General features: G+C 48.3%; 1 protein-coding gene across 1 annotated transcript in view; it reads left to right on the top strand.

Annotated features, from left to right (window-relative positions):
• LOC144140606 (hemicentin-1-like) overlaps positions 1-5,586 on the top strand; it is a 351,863-nt gene extending 346,277 nt beyond the window's left edge. Inside the window, exon 7 of the mRNA XM_077672311.1 lies at positions 5,522-5,586. Within this exon, the coding sequence (XP_077528437.1) occupies positions 5,522-5,586 (65 nt within the window). The remainder of the gene's footprint in view (positions 1-5,521) is intronic.
• Positions 5,587-21,562: the final 15,976 nt, after the last annotated feature.

The raw sequence follows: 21,562 nt of genomic DNA, 5'->3' as shown, positions 1-21,562 counted from the left end.
CGAGAATCCTATTTAATTCACAAATTCAACTCCATGGAACCTACTGGAATGAATTCGTCTAGGGGCAACTTGGAATCCTTGCGATATTCACGGGGAATACAGAAATAGGCAATGTCTTGCATATACCCTATCCAAAGACTATTACCGCTCACTCTGGTCCCTACCTGGTCACCTAATTTCTTTTTTTTTCATTCCTTAGCGTCTAGCTTAATACTCACCCGCATCCCTCCAACCTCTGCTTTTGGAATTCAATTTTATTTGTTTTATTTCCCTTTTTTTTACTCCGCGTGGTCTTGTGCCCCGTACGTCACTCTAACTTCATATTTTCGTTTTTGAGTTTCAGGACAGGCCTGTTCCAGGAATGTTGCCGCGGGTGACACTTGCCATTTCAGTTGCAGGGTCATTGCTTTTTCTTTTGTGTGGGTTTATGTGGTTTCCCTCCCTGTTTTTTTTCCTTCTTTCCTTTTTTCTTTCACCTAGTTATTTCCCCCCATTCTCTATCTTTTCTTTTGACCTGAGGCTTGCAGATAGTTTCTGATAATGACCGCACCCTCACCGCCTGGTCTGCTTCCGGCGGTTCTGAGATCCTTTCCGTATGCCCCGCGGCGGGACAACAAACACCCTCTCATCTTTTCTCTCCTAAAATTCCACGAATATCAACCACCAGCTGACTTCCGTGTGAACTACTTCGCGGCTTAAACTAGACAACCTTCTTTGCCCCTCAATCTCTCCCCCGACATACTCCCAAACCAATCCGCTTTCTCAATTTCACTTCCTTCTTTCCTTCTCCCCTCTCATCTGGGGACCTACCCCTATATAAAGCGTGCTAGCCAGGCGAGAGATTGCCCTGACGAAAGCAAGTCTCGTTGCTGAAACGTTGGCAACAATCGTGCTTTTACCTTTTTGGAAGTTTTCTTTTCTTGTGTTCTCTACCATCTTCAAAAGTTCAACTGCTAACCTGGATATATATATATATATATATATATATATATATATATATATTGTAGTGAAGAATATTAGCTATGCTCGGGAGTTCCAGGATTAAGGCGTGACCCCGGCTCTTTCACCACTTGAAAGGTGATTTATTGACGAAGATCTTTCTGAAGGCGAGAGGTTAGGAATCGCGGATCAGGGAAGCAGGCACGAGCCGAGCGAAGCAGTCCGAGTGAACCCCGTCGTTCTAGGTGATGGCGATGAGGATTTCCGACAGTCTTTCTGCTGGTGATGACGCTGCTCGCACTGGTCAACATGACCCATTCTGCGTAATGACGCCTCCGATGCCTTTGCGGAGCATAGCTAATATTCCTCACTACAATATATATATATATATATATATATATATATATATATATATATATATATATATATGTATATATATATATATATATATATATATATAGAAATAAGGGTGGCAGTCGAGAAAACCTCGGAAAGCAAAGGGGAGGATGTGGAGGATGAGGAGGATGAGGATATATATATATATATTCATATATATATATATATATATATATATATATATATATATATATATATATATATATATATATATATATATATATATATAACTACGACAGAGAAGTCAAATTGAAAAACATGACTATATTACAACGTTTCGACTGGGGGGCCGGTCTTTTTCAAAGATACAAATAGTCCAGATCAGTTGGGTTTAAATACATTTCAGTTGCTGGCGGGGCAAGAAGATGTATCAAGCAAAAACGTAGGCTCTACGCGACACAAAAGCATACGAAGACACAGAACGCAAGATTTGGGAAAAAAAGAGGGGCCGTTGGAGTGGTGCCTGGGAACAGTGGGGAAAGGGGGTGTAATCTAGGCAGGCGAGGCTATAGGATAAGAGGAAAGCATTGCAAGGTACTGAAGTCACGACAGGAAAGCAAGAAGGTGAGAACTAAGGAGGGGCTCGTTTCCTGCTCGTTTGTTGATCTGTTTCTGGCGGCAGGTGCCTGGTCGGGCAACCTGGAGTATGTGGGAGTTTCAAAAATACAAAAAATATGCAAAGAACCAGCGGAAATTGACTGGTGAAGAGAAAAGGGTGGGAGAGCCCAGAGGTAAATACGGGATGTCTTGTGCAAGCGTTAACATACACACACACAAACACAAGAGAAAAAAAAGAAAGCGAAGAAAGTAAAGGGGGATTGAGATTAGCGGGAGGGGCGCGGAAACCGCAGGGGGGAATGCGGGGATGAAAGAGGTTCGAAGAAAAGACCCAAGCGACACGTGGTTTCACATGACGTGAAATCTCTCAAACGTTTTCCTGCGTAAAACGTGGCAGCCGTCCACGATGCGTGCACGAGGTCATGCAATGCAAGGACAACACAAGGCAAAGTAACTCTAATTTAAGCTTGATCACATCAATACCGAAAAATAAATGGACATAAGGCTAAAAACACATAGAAAAAGGAGATATACAGTGCCACATGAAGCTTTTGAAGAACATTCACGCAAGATCATATTTCTTTACATTCCCGCATACAGACACACAGAAAAAACTATAAACAGAACATCACCATAAAAAAGATAAGCGGTTTATCTACGCAGTAGCAATTGTTCAGTGCAAAAGGACACAAAATATTATTCATACAAATAAAAAAAATATAAAAATATTAAAACACGGGGTACTATGGTAAAATCTATGTAAATTCGTGCCTATGCGGTACGGCAACTACATACAAGCAATACACTGGCACAGTACAAAGTACAATAAGTACACAGTACACTACCCACAGATATTAAAAAAATTGGGCCCATCTCCCCGCGAGGGGGACTCGAGTAAATGCGTCGCATAGGGGGTGGGTGTATTGCGTTACCGTTTAGTGTTTGGGGAGTTGGTGTGTAGTGAATGCGTTGTATCAGCAGCTTCTTGACGTAGTTTGAATGAGTCAAGGATATAAGGCGCGTTCGTAGCGTCCTATTCTGTGTCGGCTTTGTGGCGCAGTGGGTAGAGCAGCATGTACATTGCGTTCCGCCCGCAGGGTCGAGGGATCGAAACCAGGCGCCGGATAGCATTTTTTTTATATAGTGTTGGGGGAGGGGTGCGGACAACGACGGTGCGGACTACGACGGACGTCAACGCGGGTGACATCGTGAGTTACTGAAAGGCTCTGCATTTAAAAAACAGAAAAGAAGAAGTAAGAACGCTTCTCTTTCGGAACAATGTTTCTCAGTTGCTCGCTGCATCGGCCTTCTCGGTGCCTGATTGGGCAAGCAAGACAATCGGCCTATGTTTTCATTTATGCCGCTCAAGACAGTGCTAAACTTGTAAATAAGGTACGATTCACGGGTTTCACAATCACAATGCGTTTTGAAATTGGACTCAAGCACCATGGCTGTGAATGCGTGGAAAGGGTGGCCTAGATTATTTACATGTTTAGATAGGGGAAGGTGTGGTAGGGACTTTATGTGTGCTCGGCGGTTGTTGATTCTCATTCTAAACGGATTCTCAGTTTGACCAACGTACTAGGCGTGGCATATGGTGCATTCAAGAAGGTAGACAATGTTTGCGCTGTCACAGACAAAGTTTCCTCTTATCTGGAAAGAGAATGAAGACGTGGTGCTAGTGGCGACAGAGGCTTTAGTCTGCATGGGGCACAGTTCGCACCTAGGCTTATTGCAGGGTCCGCTGCCTGTGAAACTGGGGGTGTTGAGCTTAGATGAGGTTACAATATCTCTGATGTTCCTCGCACGTCGGTACACGACGCGGGGAGGCTCAGGGAAAACACTTGACAACCTTTCGCTACGAAGTAGTATGTTGTGGTGCTTTCTGAGTATGCAGTTTACGCTGGAGGACGAAACGGCATATGTTAAAATAAGGTTGGGGGTCGTATTCAAAGTTTTGGCTTTTGAGTTAGTTATCAGGTGGCGGCGGTCCTGTTTCTGAGACTTCCTAATAGCATCACTGATGACAGACGGTGGGTATTGTTGTCGTGTTAGGTCATTAGTTAGTTGTTGACAGTTAGAGGCAAAATCAGCTGGGTCAGAGCATATCCTTCTGAAACGCAGAGACTGACGTCATGGTATGCCGAGCTTACAGTGTTTAACGTGGTTGCTTTTGAAATGCAAGTATTGGTGTCGGTCCGTTGGCTTCCTGTACACTGAGGTCACAAGCTTGTTGTCCGATATCCTCACTGAAACATCGAGAAAGTTAATGGCAGATGCGGAATATGAGTGGGAGAATGAAATGCCCTTGTGGGCATTGTTGAAAGCGGTGATAAATTTGAGAAGTTCCTCTTCCCCATGACACTAAATGAGAAAAATATCGTCAATGAACCTTCGATAGAAAAGACGGTGAAGCTGTGCCTTGCTTAGAAATTCAGACTCCAGTGTGCCCATGAAAATATTAGCATAGTTGGCTCCTATTTTTGTTCCCATCGAGGTCCCGTCGATTTGAACGTAGTGCTTATTGTCGAACTCAAAGTTGTTCAGCTCTAAGACATGCATTAGAAGTACGCCGAGAGTTTCACCATCAATTGAATTGTCTTGGGCGGCATCATTGTATGCCTGGATGACAGATCGGATGCCGTCCGAGTGTAGAATATTTGTATATAGCGAGGCGACGCCCAGAATTACTAGCAGGCTGTCTTCCGGTATAACTAAATTCATGATATCAGCCAGAAAATGGTTTGTATCATTTACATATGAAGGTAGTGTGGGAGGAATATCTTTGATTAAGCTATCGATAAAACTAGAGATCATTTCTCTTACTGTCCCTATACCGGCTTTGTATGCTTTTGTGTCGCGTAGAGCCTACGTTTTTGCTTGATACATGTTCTTGCCCCGCCCACAACTTAAATGTATTTAAACCCAACTGATCTGCACTATATGTATCTTCGAAAAATACCGGCCCCCGGTCGAAACGTTAGAATAAACATCGTTATGTTTTTCAATGTGACTTCTCTATCGTACAGTTACTCATATAGCCAGGAACATTTTCTCTTAACTATATATATAAGTATATAATAAGTATTGTAGTGCGAAAGACGAGCCAGTGGCGCGCAGCCACCATGAAAGCACTAACGAACAACTGATTTGCTACGCGGCCACAACAACAGTCAGCATTGTCCTTGTGATTGGCGTATGCCCGCTCAAGGAGATTGACCACCCGGATTGTACAGATGATGACGAGGCAAAAGGGTGAGCCACTGCAGCGGCATTCGTTTGAATTGCTAAACGGTGCTGATTAATCGGTAATTCGGGTTTCATTCACAACTAAGTTTCCTTTTACAGCCTCTTTCTGGAAATAGGTATTTTGAAGACCCCACGAATTTAACCGGTTTAGCCCTGGCCAATCCCCCCTTCTGGGTACGTGCCAAAATATTTGAGGACATCATCATCATCATCATCGTCATCAGCATGAAGCTCGTGGAGTGCTCGAGACATTCTGCAGGGTGGGTCACCAATCCGTTTGCCACTTCTGAGTGCCCCTCCTTCCTTCCGCTGTCAAGGCAATGAACCCGCCTTACATTTTGGTGGAGTGTGCGGATTCCGTCCTCGTCCTGCTCCTCAGCTTCACCCCGCAAGTGTACCCGCAAGCCTGGAGCTCCGGAGTCGCACCCTGCCCCCTACCGCTGAGTCAGCCATGACTACTAACGCCCGCAACACGACGTCGCCTTCGCCAGCGGCTGTCATCTGCTCCGGGGTGATCCGTGAGCGTGAGCCGGCGATGTTCACTGGCGCAGGCGACATTGACGTCGACGAATGGCTCTCGTCTTATGAGAGGGTAAGCGCGCACAATAAGTGGGACGATGTTATGAAGCTGAATAACGTCAGTTTCTCCTTGAGGGGACTTGCCGAAAAATGGTTTCTCAACCACCCAGCTGATCGCGCAACCTGGGACGCATTCAAAACAAACTTTTCGGCGGTATTTGACCGGCCAGCGGTTTTTAAGAGAGCGAGCTCAAGAGGCCGGCAAGAACTTTACCAGCTACATCGAGGATGTGGTCGACCTTTGCAGGCGCGTGGATCTTTCCATGCCTGAGCGAGACACCATCAAGCATATACTCAAGGGAATAGATGAGGACGCGTTCCAGATGCTTCTGGCGAAAAACCCTCAGAGCGTCCGAGACGTCATCAGCTTGTTGCAACGTTATGACGAGTTGCGCAGGCAGCGTCGCCTCACTCGTCGCCGCCCTTTGGAGCGTGAGGAGCCGCTCTGTGAGCTAGAAGTTGGTGAAAACCAGTCTCTACTTAACCGCAACAAGGAGCTTGTTCGTGAAGAGGTGGCGCGGCAGATCTCTCTCCTGCCTTGTACATCCCTGCCATCGTCGCCGGTACCAGATCCTTGCTTGTCGTCACCACTTCGTCGAATTATTAGGGAAGAAGTCGCTGAAGTTCTACCGACCACGCCAGCTGCTCTGACACCGTTGCCCGTAGCGGCGCTGCTATACGCTGAAGTGGCGGCACGGCAAGCTCCGCCTACCGCTTACGTGCCTTTACGCCGCCCGCAGCCACCGCCTTACCTTCCTCCGGCTTTGTCGGCACCTCCGGCACCGCTCCACAGCAACCCATGGCGCACGCCCGATAACCGGCCGATATGCTATTTCTGTGAAGTTTCTGGACACGTAGCGCGTTATTGCCGACGTCGAGTTAAGCCGCCCGGAGACGCTTACAGAAGACCAGTTTTTGCTGCTGACGTGTACACTTCTCCGCGTTCGTCCAACAATGCCCCTGTCGAGCCGCCCTATCGCTCACCCCCTCGCGAAGCTCCCGATACCCGTCGGTCGTTCTCCCCATGTCGTCGTTCCATTTCGCCGCTGCGCCGTCGTCCGAATGCCCAGGAGGAAAACTGATCACCGCAGTTGCGGAGGCAAGAACTGCGGCGCCGTCGAAATACCAAAGCCCTGGCCTGTCTGTTACGAATGCGATTGAAGTTGTTATTAATAGAATCACCGCATACACCCTTGTAGACACGGGAGCAGCCATCTCCGTTATAGCCGCCAAACTTTGCCGCAAATTACGAGAAGTGACAACCCCAATATTCGGTTTGCGTCTCCGCGCAGCTACGGGACATAACGTCGAGCCTTCAGCCGCTTGTACAAGCCGTGTCTTGGTACAAAACGCGGTGTATGTAATCTAGTTCGTTCTTTCCTCATGCTCCCATGACATCATCTTGGGGTGGGACTTCCTGTCGCGTCACCACGCTGTTATTGACTGTGCCCGCGCCGAGGTCACCTTATTTCCCATGTGTGGTACTGCAATGAACAAGGTAACCACTACTTTTAAGCGGTGCGCCGCCGAAGACTCCACAATCCCTCCAGCCTCTGCCGTTATTGTGCCAGTAATCTGTGGTATGGTGTCTCCCACAACTGTTGTGTTTACCCCCTCTAATCTGTTCATGCGCCGACAGGGCGCCCCTCTCCCCTCCGCCATTCTTGAAATAAAAAATGGCGCTAGCATGATCTCCATCTGCAATACCTCTTCTTCACCCTTAACCGTGCATCGTGGAGAGTCCCTTGGACGCGTCGAAGCTATTGACACTCGCCTAATCAACGACTTCCCGGATTCGTCGCACGTTCTGTCGGGCAGCTCGCTAAGCCCGCTTCTTCCCCGTGCATCTGATTCGGCCGCTTTCGTTCCCTCCGTAGATGGCAACCTCGACCCGGTCCAGCGCAACCAGCTGCTCACTCTTCTTCACCGTTTCCGATCCACCTTCGACTGCCAGCGCACTTCCCTGGGCCGCACGCAGACAGTCACACATCGCATTGACACTGGCTCTCATCCACCTTTGAGGCAGCGACCATACCGCGTATCAGCCAAAGAGCGTTCCGTGATCGAAACGCACGTTGATGAAATGCTTCAGCTTGGTGTCATTATGCCGTCTAACAGCCCGTGGGCTTCACGGGTCGTTCTTGTTCGCAAGAAAGATGGGTCTGTTCGTTTTTGTGTCGATTATCGACGACTGAACAAGATCACCCGGAAAGATGTTTACCTATTTCCACGCATCGACTACGCATTAGAATATCTGCAAGGCGCCAAGTTCTCTTCCTTAGACCTCCGCTCGGGTTACTGGCAGGTGCCGATGGCAGGCGAAGACCGGCCTAAGGCCGCGTTCGTTACTCCCGACGGGTTATACAAATTCAACGTGATGCCGTTCGGGTTATGTAATGCGCCTGCCACTTTTGAGCGCATGATGGACGACATTCTGCGTGGCCTCAAGTGGAAAACTTGTTTATGCTACTTAGATGACATCGTTGTATTTGCGCCTGATTTTGTCACCCATCTCAGTCGCCTGGAACAAGTCCTGCAGTGCCTTACCGACGCTGGGCTGCAGCTGAATGTTAAAAAGTGTCATTTTGCTGCCCGCAAACTGGCAATTTGGGCCATGTTGTTTCAAAGGACGGCGTTCTTCCCGGCCCTGCTAAACTCCAAGCTGTTGCCGACTTCCCGAAACCGACTACCGTGAAAGCCCTGCGCAGTTTCGTCGGACTCTATTCCTACTTCCGACGCTTTGTGCCCAACTTTGCGTCCGTCATTGCGCCTCTGACGAAGTTGCTCAGCGGAAGTCAGGACTTGCTGACCTGGTCCCCTGCTTGCGATGAAGCCTTTGTAACCCTACGCCGCTTACTTACGTCACCGCCCATTTTGCGTCATTTTGACCCTTCCGCGCCCACCGAGCTTCATACCGACGCAAGCGGTTTAGGTCTGGGAGCAGTGCTTGCCCAAAGGAAGGCGGGATTCGACGAGTACGTCGTCGCATACGCGAGCCGCACTCTTACAAAGGCGGAATCTAATTACTCTGTAACAGAGAAAGAGTGTTTGGTCATCGTGTAGGCTATTTCAAAGTTCAGACCTTACCTCCACGGTCGAACTTTCGATGTGGTCAAAGACCACCATGCCCTTTTTTGGCTATCGTCGCTGAAAGATCCCTCCGGTCGCCTGGCACGCTGGTCCCTTCGCCTTCAGGAGTATGACATCAGAGTGATATATCGGTCTGGACGCAAGCATAGCGACGCAGATGCTTTATCTCGTTCCCCTTTATCCATTAATGCGCCCGAGATTACGGCCATTGATTGCACACAGGCATCGGAACCACTTGAGGACATGGCAGGGCAGCAACGCAAAGACCCTTAGGTATCTTCCATTTCTGACCTGATTTCGAACCCTACGGAACGTAGCACTTCGCGGGCACTGCAACGTCAGGCCGTGCATTTTTCCATTCGTGACTGGGTTCTGTATCGCAGGAATTACCTCCCCGAAGGCCGCAAGTGGTTGTTGGTGATCCCTCGTCACCTCCGCTCTACAGTATGTGCTAAGTTTAACGCGAATGCGCAATTCGCCCACGCAGGAGTCTTTAAGACGTACCAGCGGTTGCGGCTGCGCTACTTTTGGTGAGGAATGTATTCCTTTGTAACAAAGTTCATCAAATCATGCCGAGAATGCCAACGCCGCAAGTCTCCGCCGCAGTCACCAACCGGGCCGTTACAGCCTTTGCCCTGCCCCACGCGCCCTTTCGACCGGGTCGGGATAGACTTATACGGCCCTCTGCCCCTGACTGCTGCCGGCAACCGTTGTGTTATTGTCGCCGTCGATTACCTTACGCGACACGCTCAGACTGCCGCGCTACCGGCTGCCACAGCGCACGAAGTTGCAACCTTCCTTTTGCACCATTTCATCCTGCGTCATGGCGCACCACGGGAACTTCTCAGTGACCGGGGCCGTGTCTTTTTGTCAGAAGTGGTCGAGGCTCTCCTCAAAGAATGTAACGTCACCCACCGCAGCACTACAGCCTACCATCCCCAGACTAATGGGTTGACGGAGAGATTTAACCGCACCCTTGGTGATATGCTCGCCAAGTGCGTGTCTGGTGACCACTCCGACTGGGATGCGATTCTCCCCTTCGTGACTTACGCGTATAACACCGCGACGCAGACTACTACAGGGTTCTCGCCGTACTTCCTCCTCTATGGCCGTGAAGCATCCTGCCCTCTCGACACCATTCTACCCTACCGACCCGGCGCTTCCGAATACACGCCTGTTTCTCAACTCTGCAGCCACGCTGAGGAGTGTCGTCAGCTTGCTCGCAGTTTTACCTCCGAAGACCAATTCCACCAAAAACATCGGCGTGACGGTGACAACCCACAAGTGACTTTCTTTCCCGGCTCTCTCGTATGGCTTTGGGTACCCTCCACTACACCTGGACTTTCTAGCAAGCTCCTTTCCAAGTTCCATGGACCGTACCGCGTACTCGAACGAACCTCCTCCGTTAATTACGTTGTGAGCCGCTCACCCCGTCGGCTGACCTGCGCTGCCGCGGACGCGAAACGGTACACGTGCATCGCCTCAAGCCGTACTACGACCCTTCCGTCGTGACGTGCCCTTAGGTCGCCAGGGTGGCTCCCTTCGTCGTGGGGGTAATTGTAGTGCGAAAGACGAGCAAGGGGCGCGCAGCCGCCATGCGAGCACTAACGGACAACGGATTTGCTACGCGGCCACAACAACAGTCAGCATTGTACTTGTGATTGTCGTATGCCCGCTCAAGGGGATTGACCACCCAGATTGTACAGATGACGACGAGGCAACAGGGTGAGCCACCGCAGCGGCATCGTCATCGACATGAAGTTCGTGGAGTGCTCGAGACATAGTGCCGGCTGGGCCACCGATCCGTTTGCCACTTCTGAATGTCCCTCCTTCCTTCCGCTGTCAAGGCAATAAACCCGCCTTACAGTATATGTATATATATATATATATATATATATATATATATATATATATATAAATATATATATATATATATATATATATATATATATATATATATATATATATATATATTGTGAGGCCGCGTGTTAAGCAGGCGGGCGTGTGGCTCGCGGAGGAGGATCAACGACAAGTGACGCCATGGGTCGAGAACAACTAAAAAAACATATATTCTTCTGAGGACACACAAACACTGGGGAAAAGAACTGGCGACCTGATTGGCAACAAGAAGTAGCACACGCGCCACGCGGAGGAATGGCTATAACACTTAAGTCCGAACCAAAGTTCGAGTGGAGGGGAAAACAAAGCAGGCGATACGCTCACGTCTAGTCTATTCGACTCTGGGCGGAATGACGTCGGTAGTACGTGTTGAGCGCTCCCCGTGTAGGGTGCCGGTGGTCCGGAGACGTGGCGGTACACTTTCTCGGTGCCGCCTTTTAAGACTCAGAGGCCCCTGGTCGGAACACCGATGCCCGCGCTCGTGCCTGGCCACTCTAGGCCTCGCCCCGAACCTCGGCCCGGATCACGCCTCGGGATCTCGCCAGCGGGAACAGGCACCCCTCGTTGCAACAGAGGAGTCCCGGAACAGCTCCCGGGACGATTCTCGGAGCACGGCGCGCGAACGCTCCTGGCCTGCCCTCGAACCGCCTCCCGAGAGGAATCCTTGCGCTGTCCCGTCCGCGGTCACTGCCGGCACACACCCCTCTCGTGCTCTCGACTCGTCGTCCTCTTCTCTTCCACCGTCGGCTTATTTCCGTCGTCTGCTTGCGCGTTGTTGCGGCCGGGAGATGCGAGTCATCACATATATATATATATATATATATATATATATATATATATATATATATATATATATATATATATATATATATATATATATATATATATATAATCAGAATAGGAAATGAGGGGCTCGTTGAAAATAACACAGAAATAAGGGTTGGCAGTCGAGAAAACCTCGGAAAGCAAAGGGGAGGATGTGGTAGATCATTGAAACAGATTAAGAATTTGGAAAGAAAGAAAGAAAGTGAAGAAAAAATGCCCGCCAGGTGGGATCCGAACCCACGACCTCCAGAATACCGGTCTGGTGCGATAACCACTACGCTACCGGCGGGGCGATTTTCCCATTCACTTTCTGGGGTATTTATGTTAGGTAAGTTTGTTTCCTGTGCTTGGGGGTGGTAGCCAGCGCCATTCGGACTAATCGGGGTGAAGGGGACCTTCTTTTTAACCCCCGGGTCGTGACTCGAGTGTCTACGACATGTCCAGAGTGGTCGACCAGCTTTGAACCCTCTTAAGCTCCCTCTTAAGCTCCTGAACCCTCTTAAGCTCCCATGAAGGTTAAATAATGGACGATTTTTTAATCATTTTTTGAGCAGCCATCGAGAGCAGTGCCCAGAAAGTGCGGGAGTTGTACAAGATTTTTTGTGATGTGCTCGGAGAAATTCACCGGACCAAAGAGCAACCGACAAATGGTTAGCTTCAATTCCTCGATGTACGCCTGTACCTAGACCCTCAGCACGTCTGGTGGACGTACGCTCCTCGATCAAAGAAGGCCCTCCTACCGCACTCATGGGCCCACTCCAAGTTGGTGAAGAGGGCGGTAGTCACCTCTGCTCGTAAGAATTCTCTCTCCAGGTACTGTGAGCACACAGTTGAAATTAGTTTCCACACTCAAATCTAGCGTCTCCCATCCGCCGGGTATCCCGAACAGCTCTACACAGCGTAGCCAACAGAATCATGGGTGATCCGCGCAGCACGGCCACAAAGAAGATCCCGCAAGACGAGCACAAGAAGAGAGCGGTCATTCCCTACGTGCACGGCGTAAGTCATAACCTGAAGAAGATCGTCGGGCGCTCTGGTGTGAATCTCCTTTTTTCAGCGCCCAACAAGCTGGGCGGGCTTTGCAAGAGTCAACCAAGAGGAAGCACGCAAGCACGGCACTGAGAGTCACGCCACACCCTTTGTCCAATGCGAAGAAGGGATCGTCTATGAAATACCACTGTCTTGTTAGCGTACATAGGCCAGACGGGACGATGTCTCAATGACAGGCTGCGCGAACATGCCAACTCGCTAAAAACCGGGACAGGCAGCATGCTTGTCCAGCATATGAAAACTTGCAAGTCGTGCGTGCCTGATTTTGATGCCTGCCGTGTCCTGAAAAGGTATAGAGGCCAGCGCACACGTGAAATATGCGAGGCATTCATTATTCACAGCAGAGAATCGTCGTGCGTCAGCACACCGTTGGTGGTTCTGCTGGATACGGAACTCGCATATCTTGCCGGATAAGAGGAGCCCACGTTTCGCCCATATCTTCGCGCGCATGCTGGATAAGAGCTTCCTGGCTGTTTGAACGCCTTCCCGCGTTCTGCAATCCGTTCTCTGATAATTATGCTAATTTTTGTACCCGTATAAATGTTCTTTCTTTCCAAAAATAAACAGTTGTTAGTCAGCGCCCGTGTTTGTCGCCTCTGCTCTTAGTCCCATCCCTGTGCGGTTTAACTTCATGCAATGAACCAACTAGCCCAGTTACAAACCCTATTAGAGTGATCTGGTGTTCAGTAGCGCCAGAAGGAATTCCGCTTTCGGGTCCACACCAGTGGCAAAGTCACGCAAGTACTGCTGAGTTACGGTGAGTAGGCGGTGGTTCTCGAGGGGTCGAAACTCGTCTATCACGTTCTTGTCGATGTTGTCGTCTCTGTGGTAGAATTGGTAGTCTCCGTCAGCGTTGGTGAGGTAAAGGTTGTTGACGTTGGTGCACCAGCTGAGAGCGACGTACACGCCCTCCTCTTCGCAGCTTTGTCTTTTCCTTCTTCTTCTTCAGCGCTTCCCCTACGGGGAGGTGACGACGGTGGTTGAACACAAAGCTATCTCGTGATGGATTGTTTGGTTAGCCAATTCCTAGGGACATCCTCCCACAATCATCATCAGAGGCGCTGCGGACGGGGCACGGACGCGGGACATCCCCCGAGCAAGACGTGCTTCGCATCTAAAAAAGCTTTTTAATTAAGGATTGAGGTAGTGTTATATGTAGACACGACTCGTTCAAAAATGGGCTACGAAACGAAAGAACGGTTTTATGCATCACGCTGACAGATCTTGTTCTGAGTTAGTCTTTTAGCGTACACTTTGCTGTAGTTCAAAACTGGCCTTCAAGCATTTCTAGCAATGAATGAACAAGGGCCAATGTATGGCATACCTAAGATTCTGGTAGGTGCAGTTAAAATAACCGAATATTAGTCCTGAATAGTCAGTTCACCCCGTATATTTCATTGAGATGGCTAGTGTACTGGTCCCATACCATCTACTGCTCGACTAATCGTCTTCCTGGGCATAGGCTCCATAGTAGCTGCAACAGTAGTATTCAGTGTCCAAGGCACACGTTGCAACATTCCTGTTCTGTCAAAACATTTGCATAATAGGTGTGGTTTCCGTTTTGAGAAAGAAAGCTTGATTACTCCAGGTACAGACCCAAAAAAACTCTTAATGTCTCTGCTAGCTTTAGGCTAGGTGGAGGGAAACCAGTGTTATGTACAGTTGCGGGGAGCGACGGTCTAACGATATGCTCGTTCCAAGGTATGCGGAGAGGGATACACGAAAGAGTAAAGGAGGGTGGCTGCATCCAAGGCTAACAAACGTTCGCATCCAGCCTGGCGATTGCACCAAGCGGCTTGGCATTCGAATACGCGTTCACTGCGCGCTCTCAGCGCAAAAACTGCGCTAATACCTAACAAACTTCTTTTAAAGTTGTTCGACCTCCTCAATTCTTTTTGGTCTTCATTGTAGAACTTGTCGTTGCGGTCCCACTCTTTCTGCACATGTAGGAACAAGGGGAAGACGCTAGTTCGCCGGAGTTTTTTTTCTCTGGAGACTGGCCCGAGCCAGCATGTGTGGCCAATCCATTCTATAACCTTCATTTCACAGTCTTGGACATCGTTGATGGGTTCCCATTGCTTCTATCTGTGTTTTCGCCATTCCGTGCTTAGTGCGCGCCAACGCCGAAGCGCCACTTCTTGATTCTGGAAACGTTACTTACGCTCAAGCCCAGTGTCTTGGTCCCTAAGGTTCTGGAGGTCCCCAACAAGATTACGGAGCAGCCAGTTCGAACGTGTTTGTTTTACATGCAGAGCATTTCTTTAACTCACGATGTCACCCGTTCTAGTTGTCCGTAGTAGTCCGCACCCCTCCCCCTACACTATATAAAAAAATAATACTTACCGGCGCCTGGTTTCGATCCCACGACCCTGCGGGCGGAACGCAAGGTACATGGTGCTCTACCCACTGCGGCACAAAGCCCACACAGAATGGAGGGCTACGAACGCGCCTTATCTCCTTGACTCATTCAAACTACGTCAAGAAGCTGCTGATACAACGCATTTACTACCTGTGGGCGGAACGCGAGGTACATGGTGCTCTTCCCACTGCGCCACAAAACCGACACGGAATGAAAGGCTACGAACGCGGCCTATATCCTTGACTCATTCAAACTACGTCAAGAAGCTGCTGATACAACGCATTCACTACCACCAACTCCCCAAACACTAAACGTTAACGCAATACACCCACCCCCTATGCGACGCATTTACTCGGGTCCCCCTCGCGGGGAGATGGGCCTAATTTTTTTATTACAAAGTTATGCCTTTTTGTAATCTTACTAGCGCAATATGCATTTCAGAACTACCACTACTAGAAAACACAGTGGGAATGTTTCATGCTGTTTCCTATTGTCCCACAAACATATATCTATTGTACAGTTTTTCTGTCACTGTCTTTTCATCTTATTGGTGTTGATTGCATCTTTTAAGGCGTTAATGATATTCGAAAAATTACCGGCCGATCAGCTTACTGTCAGTCGTCTACAAGGTATTTACCAAGGTAATCGCTAACCGAATTTCTGCAACCTTAGATTTCAGTCAACCTAAAGAACAAGCAGGGTTCCGTAAAGGTTATTCAACAATGGACCATATTCACACGATCAATCAGGTGATAGAGAAGTGCGCTGAGTATACTGAACCCCTATATATAGCCTTCATAGATTATGAGAAAGCATTTGACTCGGTCGAAACCCTAGCAGTCATTCAGGCATTACGGAACCAGGGGGTAGATGAGCATTATGTAACAATACTAGAGGATATCTACAATGGGTCTACAGCTACGATCATGCTCCATAGGGAGAGCAGTAAAATACCTATAAGAAAGGGTGTCAGACAAGGAGACACAATTTCTCCAATGCTATTCACAGCATGTTTACAAGAAGTATTCAGAACGTTGGATTGGGAACAGGTGGGTGTAAGGGTTAATGGAGAATACCTCAGTAACCTCAGATTTGCTGATGACGTTGCCTTGCTAAGTAACTCTAGGGACGAATTGCAAAGCATGCTTTCCGCACTGGGCGAACAGAGTAGAACCGTGGGACTGAAAATTAATATGCAGAAAACTAAAGTAATGATCAATAACCTCGGGACAGCACAGCGGTTTGACATAGGTGGCGAGGCAGTGGAAGTGGTAAGCGAATATATCTACTTAGGCCAAGTTGTGACCCCAGATCCAAACCATGAGGCAGAGATAATTAGAAGGATCAGAATGGGGTGGGGTGCATATGGCAGACATTCTCAGATAATGAATAGCAGCCTACCATTGTCGCTGAAGAAGAAAGTGTATGACAGCTGCATCCTACCGGTACTCACCTACGGGGCAGAAACTTGGAGGCTCACTAAGAGGGTTCAACTTAAATTGAGAACAACTCAGCGGGCAATGGAGCGGAAAATGATAGGTGTAACATTAAGGGACAGGAAGAGAGCGGAGTGGGTCAGGGAGCAAACTGGTGTTAAAGACATATTAGTAGAAATTAAGAAGAAGAAATGGACGTGGGCAGGACATGTAATGCGAAGGCAAGATAACCGCTGGTCATTAAGGGTAACAGAGTGGATCCCTAGAGAAGGCAAGCGTTGCAGGGGGCGGCAGAAAGTTAGATGGGCAGATGAGATAAAGAAGTTTGCGGGGATAAATTGGTCACAGTTGGCACAGGACCGAGGCAATTGGAGAATAATGGGAGAGGCCTTTGCCCTGCAGTGGGCGTAGATAGGCTGGTGATGATGATGATGATGATATTCGAAGGTGAATTGTCTTCAGCTGAAGATTTTTTTACACAATTTATTTGTAAGAGTCCGAAATTCTATTCTATTCTTTGTGAGCCACTCACTAATTTTCGGAAGACCTTTTTGTTTTAGTTTATTACTGTTAACCAATCTCCCCCTGCCGCGCTCCTAAAGAAGCTCTTCGTGCTAATGTCAGTCCTCTTTTATTTGTGGGTGCTAATCTCCTTTTTATTGTCTTAATTCCATGATTGTTGTTTTATTGTTCTGAGGTTCCTCGCGGCATTTTTATTTGTTAATTTTTCTCGAAGGTGTCCTAGATAGGAGCTTGGTTTATTTCTGTTTGGTGGTGCAGTAGGAACCTTTCTGGATATAATATTTTATTTTGAAAAAATTCTTTTGGTGAGAAAGTTTCAGAACGAACCGATTTGTGAGACTTTCTGATAAAAAAAAGTATGTCTTCGTTTATCCTTCTTTTTCCGGTGTCAAAATCACTTCTGCTGTGCTGCTTGCTTGTAAATGTCTACAGTACAGCCGTGGGGAGGAGGAGGGGGTGGTAGAAGGCGACCCGAAAGCGCTGCCTCGGAAGAAATAGCCGAACGCTCTTGGGGCGTAACGGTATGCTCTCGAAGAGAGTTTAGTAGTACAGTTCTGCAGTAGGCGGTAACGCTGCAGCCAGTAGAGGTTATTCACTCTAAAAAGGAATGATGGAACGCTGCCTTAAAGATGGCATTGTAATTCAAATACAGGGATCAAGTACTCGTACTCGAAGGGGTAAGTAACTCTCATGTGGAGTACTTTGCCTGTCCTTATGGCGGACCTCGCGCCACTCCCGGGATGAGTAGCCCAAAGCATGAAAAAGGTTTCAAATATTGGACAAAAGTTTTTATTCCAATGTGCCCAGCACTCCTCAACTTCTTATAGTGCAGAATCACGATACTTGTCGGAAGCGGGTAGTTACACTCGGAGATATTTGCAGTTTTAAATGTGGGCAGTGGGGAGAATTGCTATTACATGAATATGTGAAAAATTCAATATTTGGGGCCACGACTGTGGCGGTGCCGAAATGCATGTCCGTGCATGAACATTGGTAACAAGATTTTAAATTCTCAGTAAATGTGTAATGCGCATAGGGAACCTTGCGCGCGCGTGCGTGCGTGCGTGCACGTGCGCGTGCGGGCGTGCGTGCATGCGTGCGTGCTTGCGTGCGTGCGTGTGTGTGCGTGCCTGCACGCGCGCTTGGGCATGTGCATGTGTGAGTTTGAGCCTGTAATGTGTGCGTGCCTGTGGGAATCGTTACTTTCGATTCCGAAGTGGCGCAAAGCAGAGTGAAAAAGAACCTGCACATATAAACTAATCTACGGTGCGACGTTATGGTGTTTAGATATTTTATTTAGTTGCGCTTTGTTTTCTTCTTGAACCCACATTATCATGAATAAAAAGTCTAGCCCAATGCCGGAATCGTCTGCGGCTTTTAGAACTTTTTTTCAGTGTTTACTTGATTATTACAAAGTAATTTTTAATTATTACAAAGTAAAAAATAACGTCAAAGAACATTATACAAGTCTGATTAAGAGCATGCTAAGGAAACGTTGAACGTTTTACCGTATGTGAAGGCATCTATGGTTGGAGGGCAAAAAAAAAAATCTGAAACCTGATAAAATGGCTTGTTCAGCTTTTTCCTTAAACAGGCTTTCCTTCAACACAATAAAGCCCCCTTCTTAACCTAATTGCGCGAAACCTAATTGCGCGAAAAGGCACTCGGGTGGTACGTAGACTTGGGGAACCATTATGAAAGTCAGAAAACGACCACTACTTAGCCGTATTGGAAGTGTACAATCGGGGCCATAGTTTGGCAGCAGCCAGTCTTTCATTCTTAACGTTCGTAGTTGGTTTTCCCTTGTCCCACGTTTTAGGCATTACTATCATACATCTTTTTTAAATGCCCCCTTGAAGACGCCTCTTATCTGTACCCGCCCGTTTATTCCATGGGCCCCTACCAAAATTTGAAGATGCTACGTAGAACCATGAAGCGTGACGAAGCGATTTCACATTGTATGCGGCTGAATGCTAGCAGCATTTGACACTTTCGTTTCAAACCTAAAGATTCCTGTTAGGGGGCTAGCAGCATTTGACACTTTCGTTTCAAACCTAAAGATTCCTGTTAGGGGGCTAGCAGCATTTGACACTTTCGTTTCAAACCTAAAGATTCCTGTTAGGGGGCTAGCAGCATTTGACACTTTCGTTTCAAACCTAAAGATTCCTGTTAGGGGGCCGCAAGATGCACAAGCTCCCAGCATCGGCTCCGAGTTTCGCCCCCACTTGCGACGGGTAATCGGTAGCCACGCCATAGAGAGGGGTACCACGACAACCGGTAAGTTACGCGGATCAAGTCGACGCCATCATGTCGGTAATCGAACCACTCGAAGGATACTTTGGAGTACCTGGAGTACGCCGTCGGCTTCGCTTGGCCAGATCAAGCCTAGCAACCTCGCTCTCCCCATCGTCGTCGCCGCAGCTGCACTCTTGCATCGGCCGCTCTGGCGCGTGCACCGCCATCACGTAATACCCAGTCATGGAGAACACCGGGAAGGGGAAGAATGGAACGCCGTCCAATTGGAACGACCAGGATGGGCAACCATGAGCCACCGCCAGCATGTCCTAAGTGCGGCAGCTCAGGGAATGGCGCAACGAGTAAGTTCGGCCCAACTCGAATCCAGGAAGCGAACGCCCCGCAAGCGACCGGCTCTACCTACACCGCCGGCGACGCCACCACCGGCCACTGATATTAAAATTGTCGTACGTCCCCGAGGCGGCCTGGGCCTTGCGTCACTAACCTGGGCCTTGTCACGCAGCCTGCACATTGTTGTTATCACAGAAACCTGGCTTCACAGTGCTATACTTGATGCGGATGTCGTTCCACCCGCTTATAAAATATTTCGTAGGGACCGTGACACGAGGGGCGGGGGTGTTGCTGTCATTTTTAAACAAAATACTGACGTTATTTCCTTGACGCAATGTCCGGACACTGTATGCCTGTGCCTCAAGGTTACTCTTAATGGTCGCGTTTTTATTTTGTATGCCGTTTATAGACCTCCCGACTCGAAATCTTATTACCTTAAAAAATTCAGAATCACATGAAAGAATTCCACCACCACAAACTGTTTATCGCGGGTGATTTTAACTTGCCGGGAATTCACTGAAAAAGCCTCCGTTCACATGCAGAATTTCGACATTATGCTCGATAACAACCTAGTTCAAGTAGTGCAACAGCCTACTCGGGTTACCACTAACTCATGGTCATTACTCGATCTTGTGTTTTTTCATCGTTCTCTTATCGATAACGACGTTGCTGCGGAGCCCGGAATATCCGATCACTAAGTTGTAACGGTATCTTTTAGCTTAGGTGGAAATAGCTCTGAGGTTGTGCCTTCGCTCAAAAATGTTAAAGATTACTCGCGTGAAAATGACAGAGCTGTAGTTGCATATCTTGAAAATATATTTTTTTTATTTTGGCCATGATGGTGTTACATTTTTATGGGACAAGTTCAAGAATATCTGTTTACAATGCATCGACCACTTCATTCCTAGCAAGAGAGAGAAAGAGAGAGAGTAAACTTTATTCAATTTGCCAGCTGTGTAGCTTAGTTGTCGGCCGTGAGCCCTTGGGCTCTGGCAGCGTCCTCAGCCAGCTGGACGGGCCAGACTTGATCTTCCGGGCTGGAGCTGAGCAGCACGGTCTCCCACTGCTCACTGTTAGTGATTGTGCGGCCATTTGTGATCGCCTACGGACACTGCCATAACATGTGTGGCTGGTCCGCATGTTGCTGACAGCTATGACACTGGGGCGAGTAGCGCCCTGGGTAGCAATAGCTATACACTACACCAGTGGTTCTCAAATGGGGGTCCGCGGACCCCAGGGGGTCCGCGAGAACATTTGAGGCGTCCGCGAAGGCTCCCTCAAAACTTTTCCCGCCACCATTATTTTCTCGATTTTGCCGTATTTTTTGCAATCGAGAAAGGTGGCTTCGCCGCATTACACGTGCGTTTAGTTGCTTCGCGTTGTACATATTTTAACATCTGCTTCTGCGTAACGTGCCAGGTATGAGAAGGGAGAAAAACAGACACAGGAAAGGCGGTATATGGGTGTTAGGAGGATTTTAGATTCAACAGCAAATTGTTTAACATTATGACGCGCATAATCATTAACGGCAAGCAGAAAAGGCGGGCATGGGATAAGTGCGTGGGCGACACACGCTCCAGTGCAAATTATTTGCCGTTATGACACCGCTCAACATATGCTCCATCGTGGGGTCCGCCATCACTGTCGCAAGGCCAAAAGGGGTCCTCGGGGCAGTCATAGCTGAGAATCACTGTACTACACTCTCAGGCAAAAAGGACTAAAATAGGGACTAAAATACACCGTTAGTCTTCAGGGGCAACCGTTCATCTTCAAAGGGAGTATCTATGGCAGAGTATGTGCCGTGTGCACAAATGCGCACTAACTGTTCGTCCCCGCCGATCGATAAGGAGTAACGGGAAAACGAAACGCATGCAGTTAGTCTCTTTGCTGCGTCGTTAATCCCCTGTAATGGCGTCCTGGTTGCCCTTTCGCGCATATGTCTGTGAACAGTTTTAGATTTCCAAACCACAAGTCATTGCAGTCAGTGGGTCCTTTAGATGGTGCCACGGGAGAAAATATCGATGTTAATTATAAGAAAATCGCCTGGGGTAATAGAGCGCCTATAGCGCCGGGT

Source organism: Haemaphysalis longicornis, unplaced genomic scaffold (assembly GCF_048455015.1).
Source record: "Haemaphysalis longicornis isolate Haplotype H1 unplaced genomic scaffold, Haemaphysalis longicornis Haplotype H1 scaffold_1, whole genome shotgun sequence".
NCBI lineage: Eukaryota > Metazoa > Arthropoda > Arachnida > Ixodida > Ixodidae > Haemaphysalis > Haemaphysalis longicornis.
The sequence above is the reverse complement of the archived record's forward strand: the minus strand, read 5'-3'. Positions and strand labels throughout refer to the sequence as shown.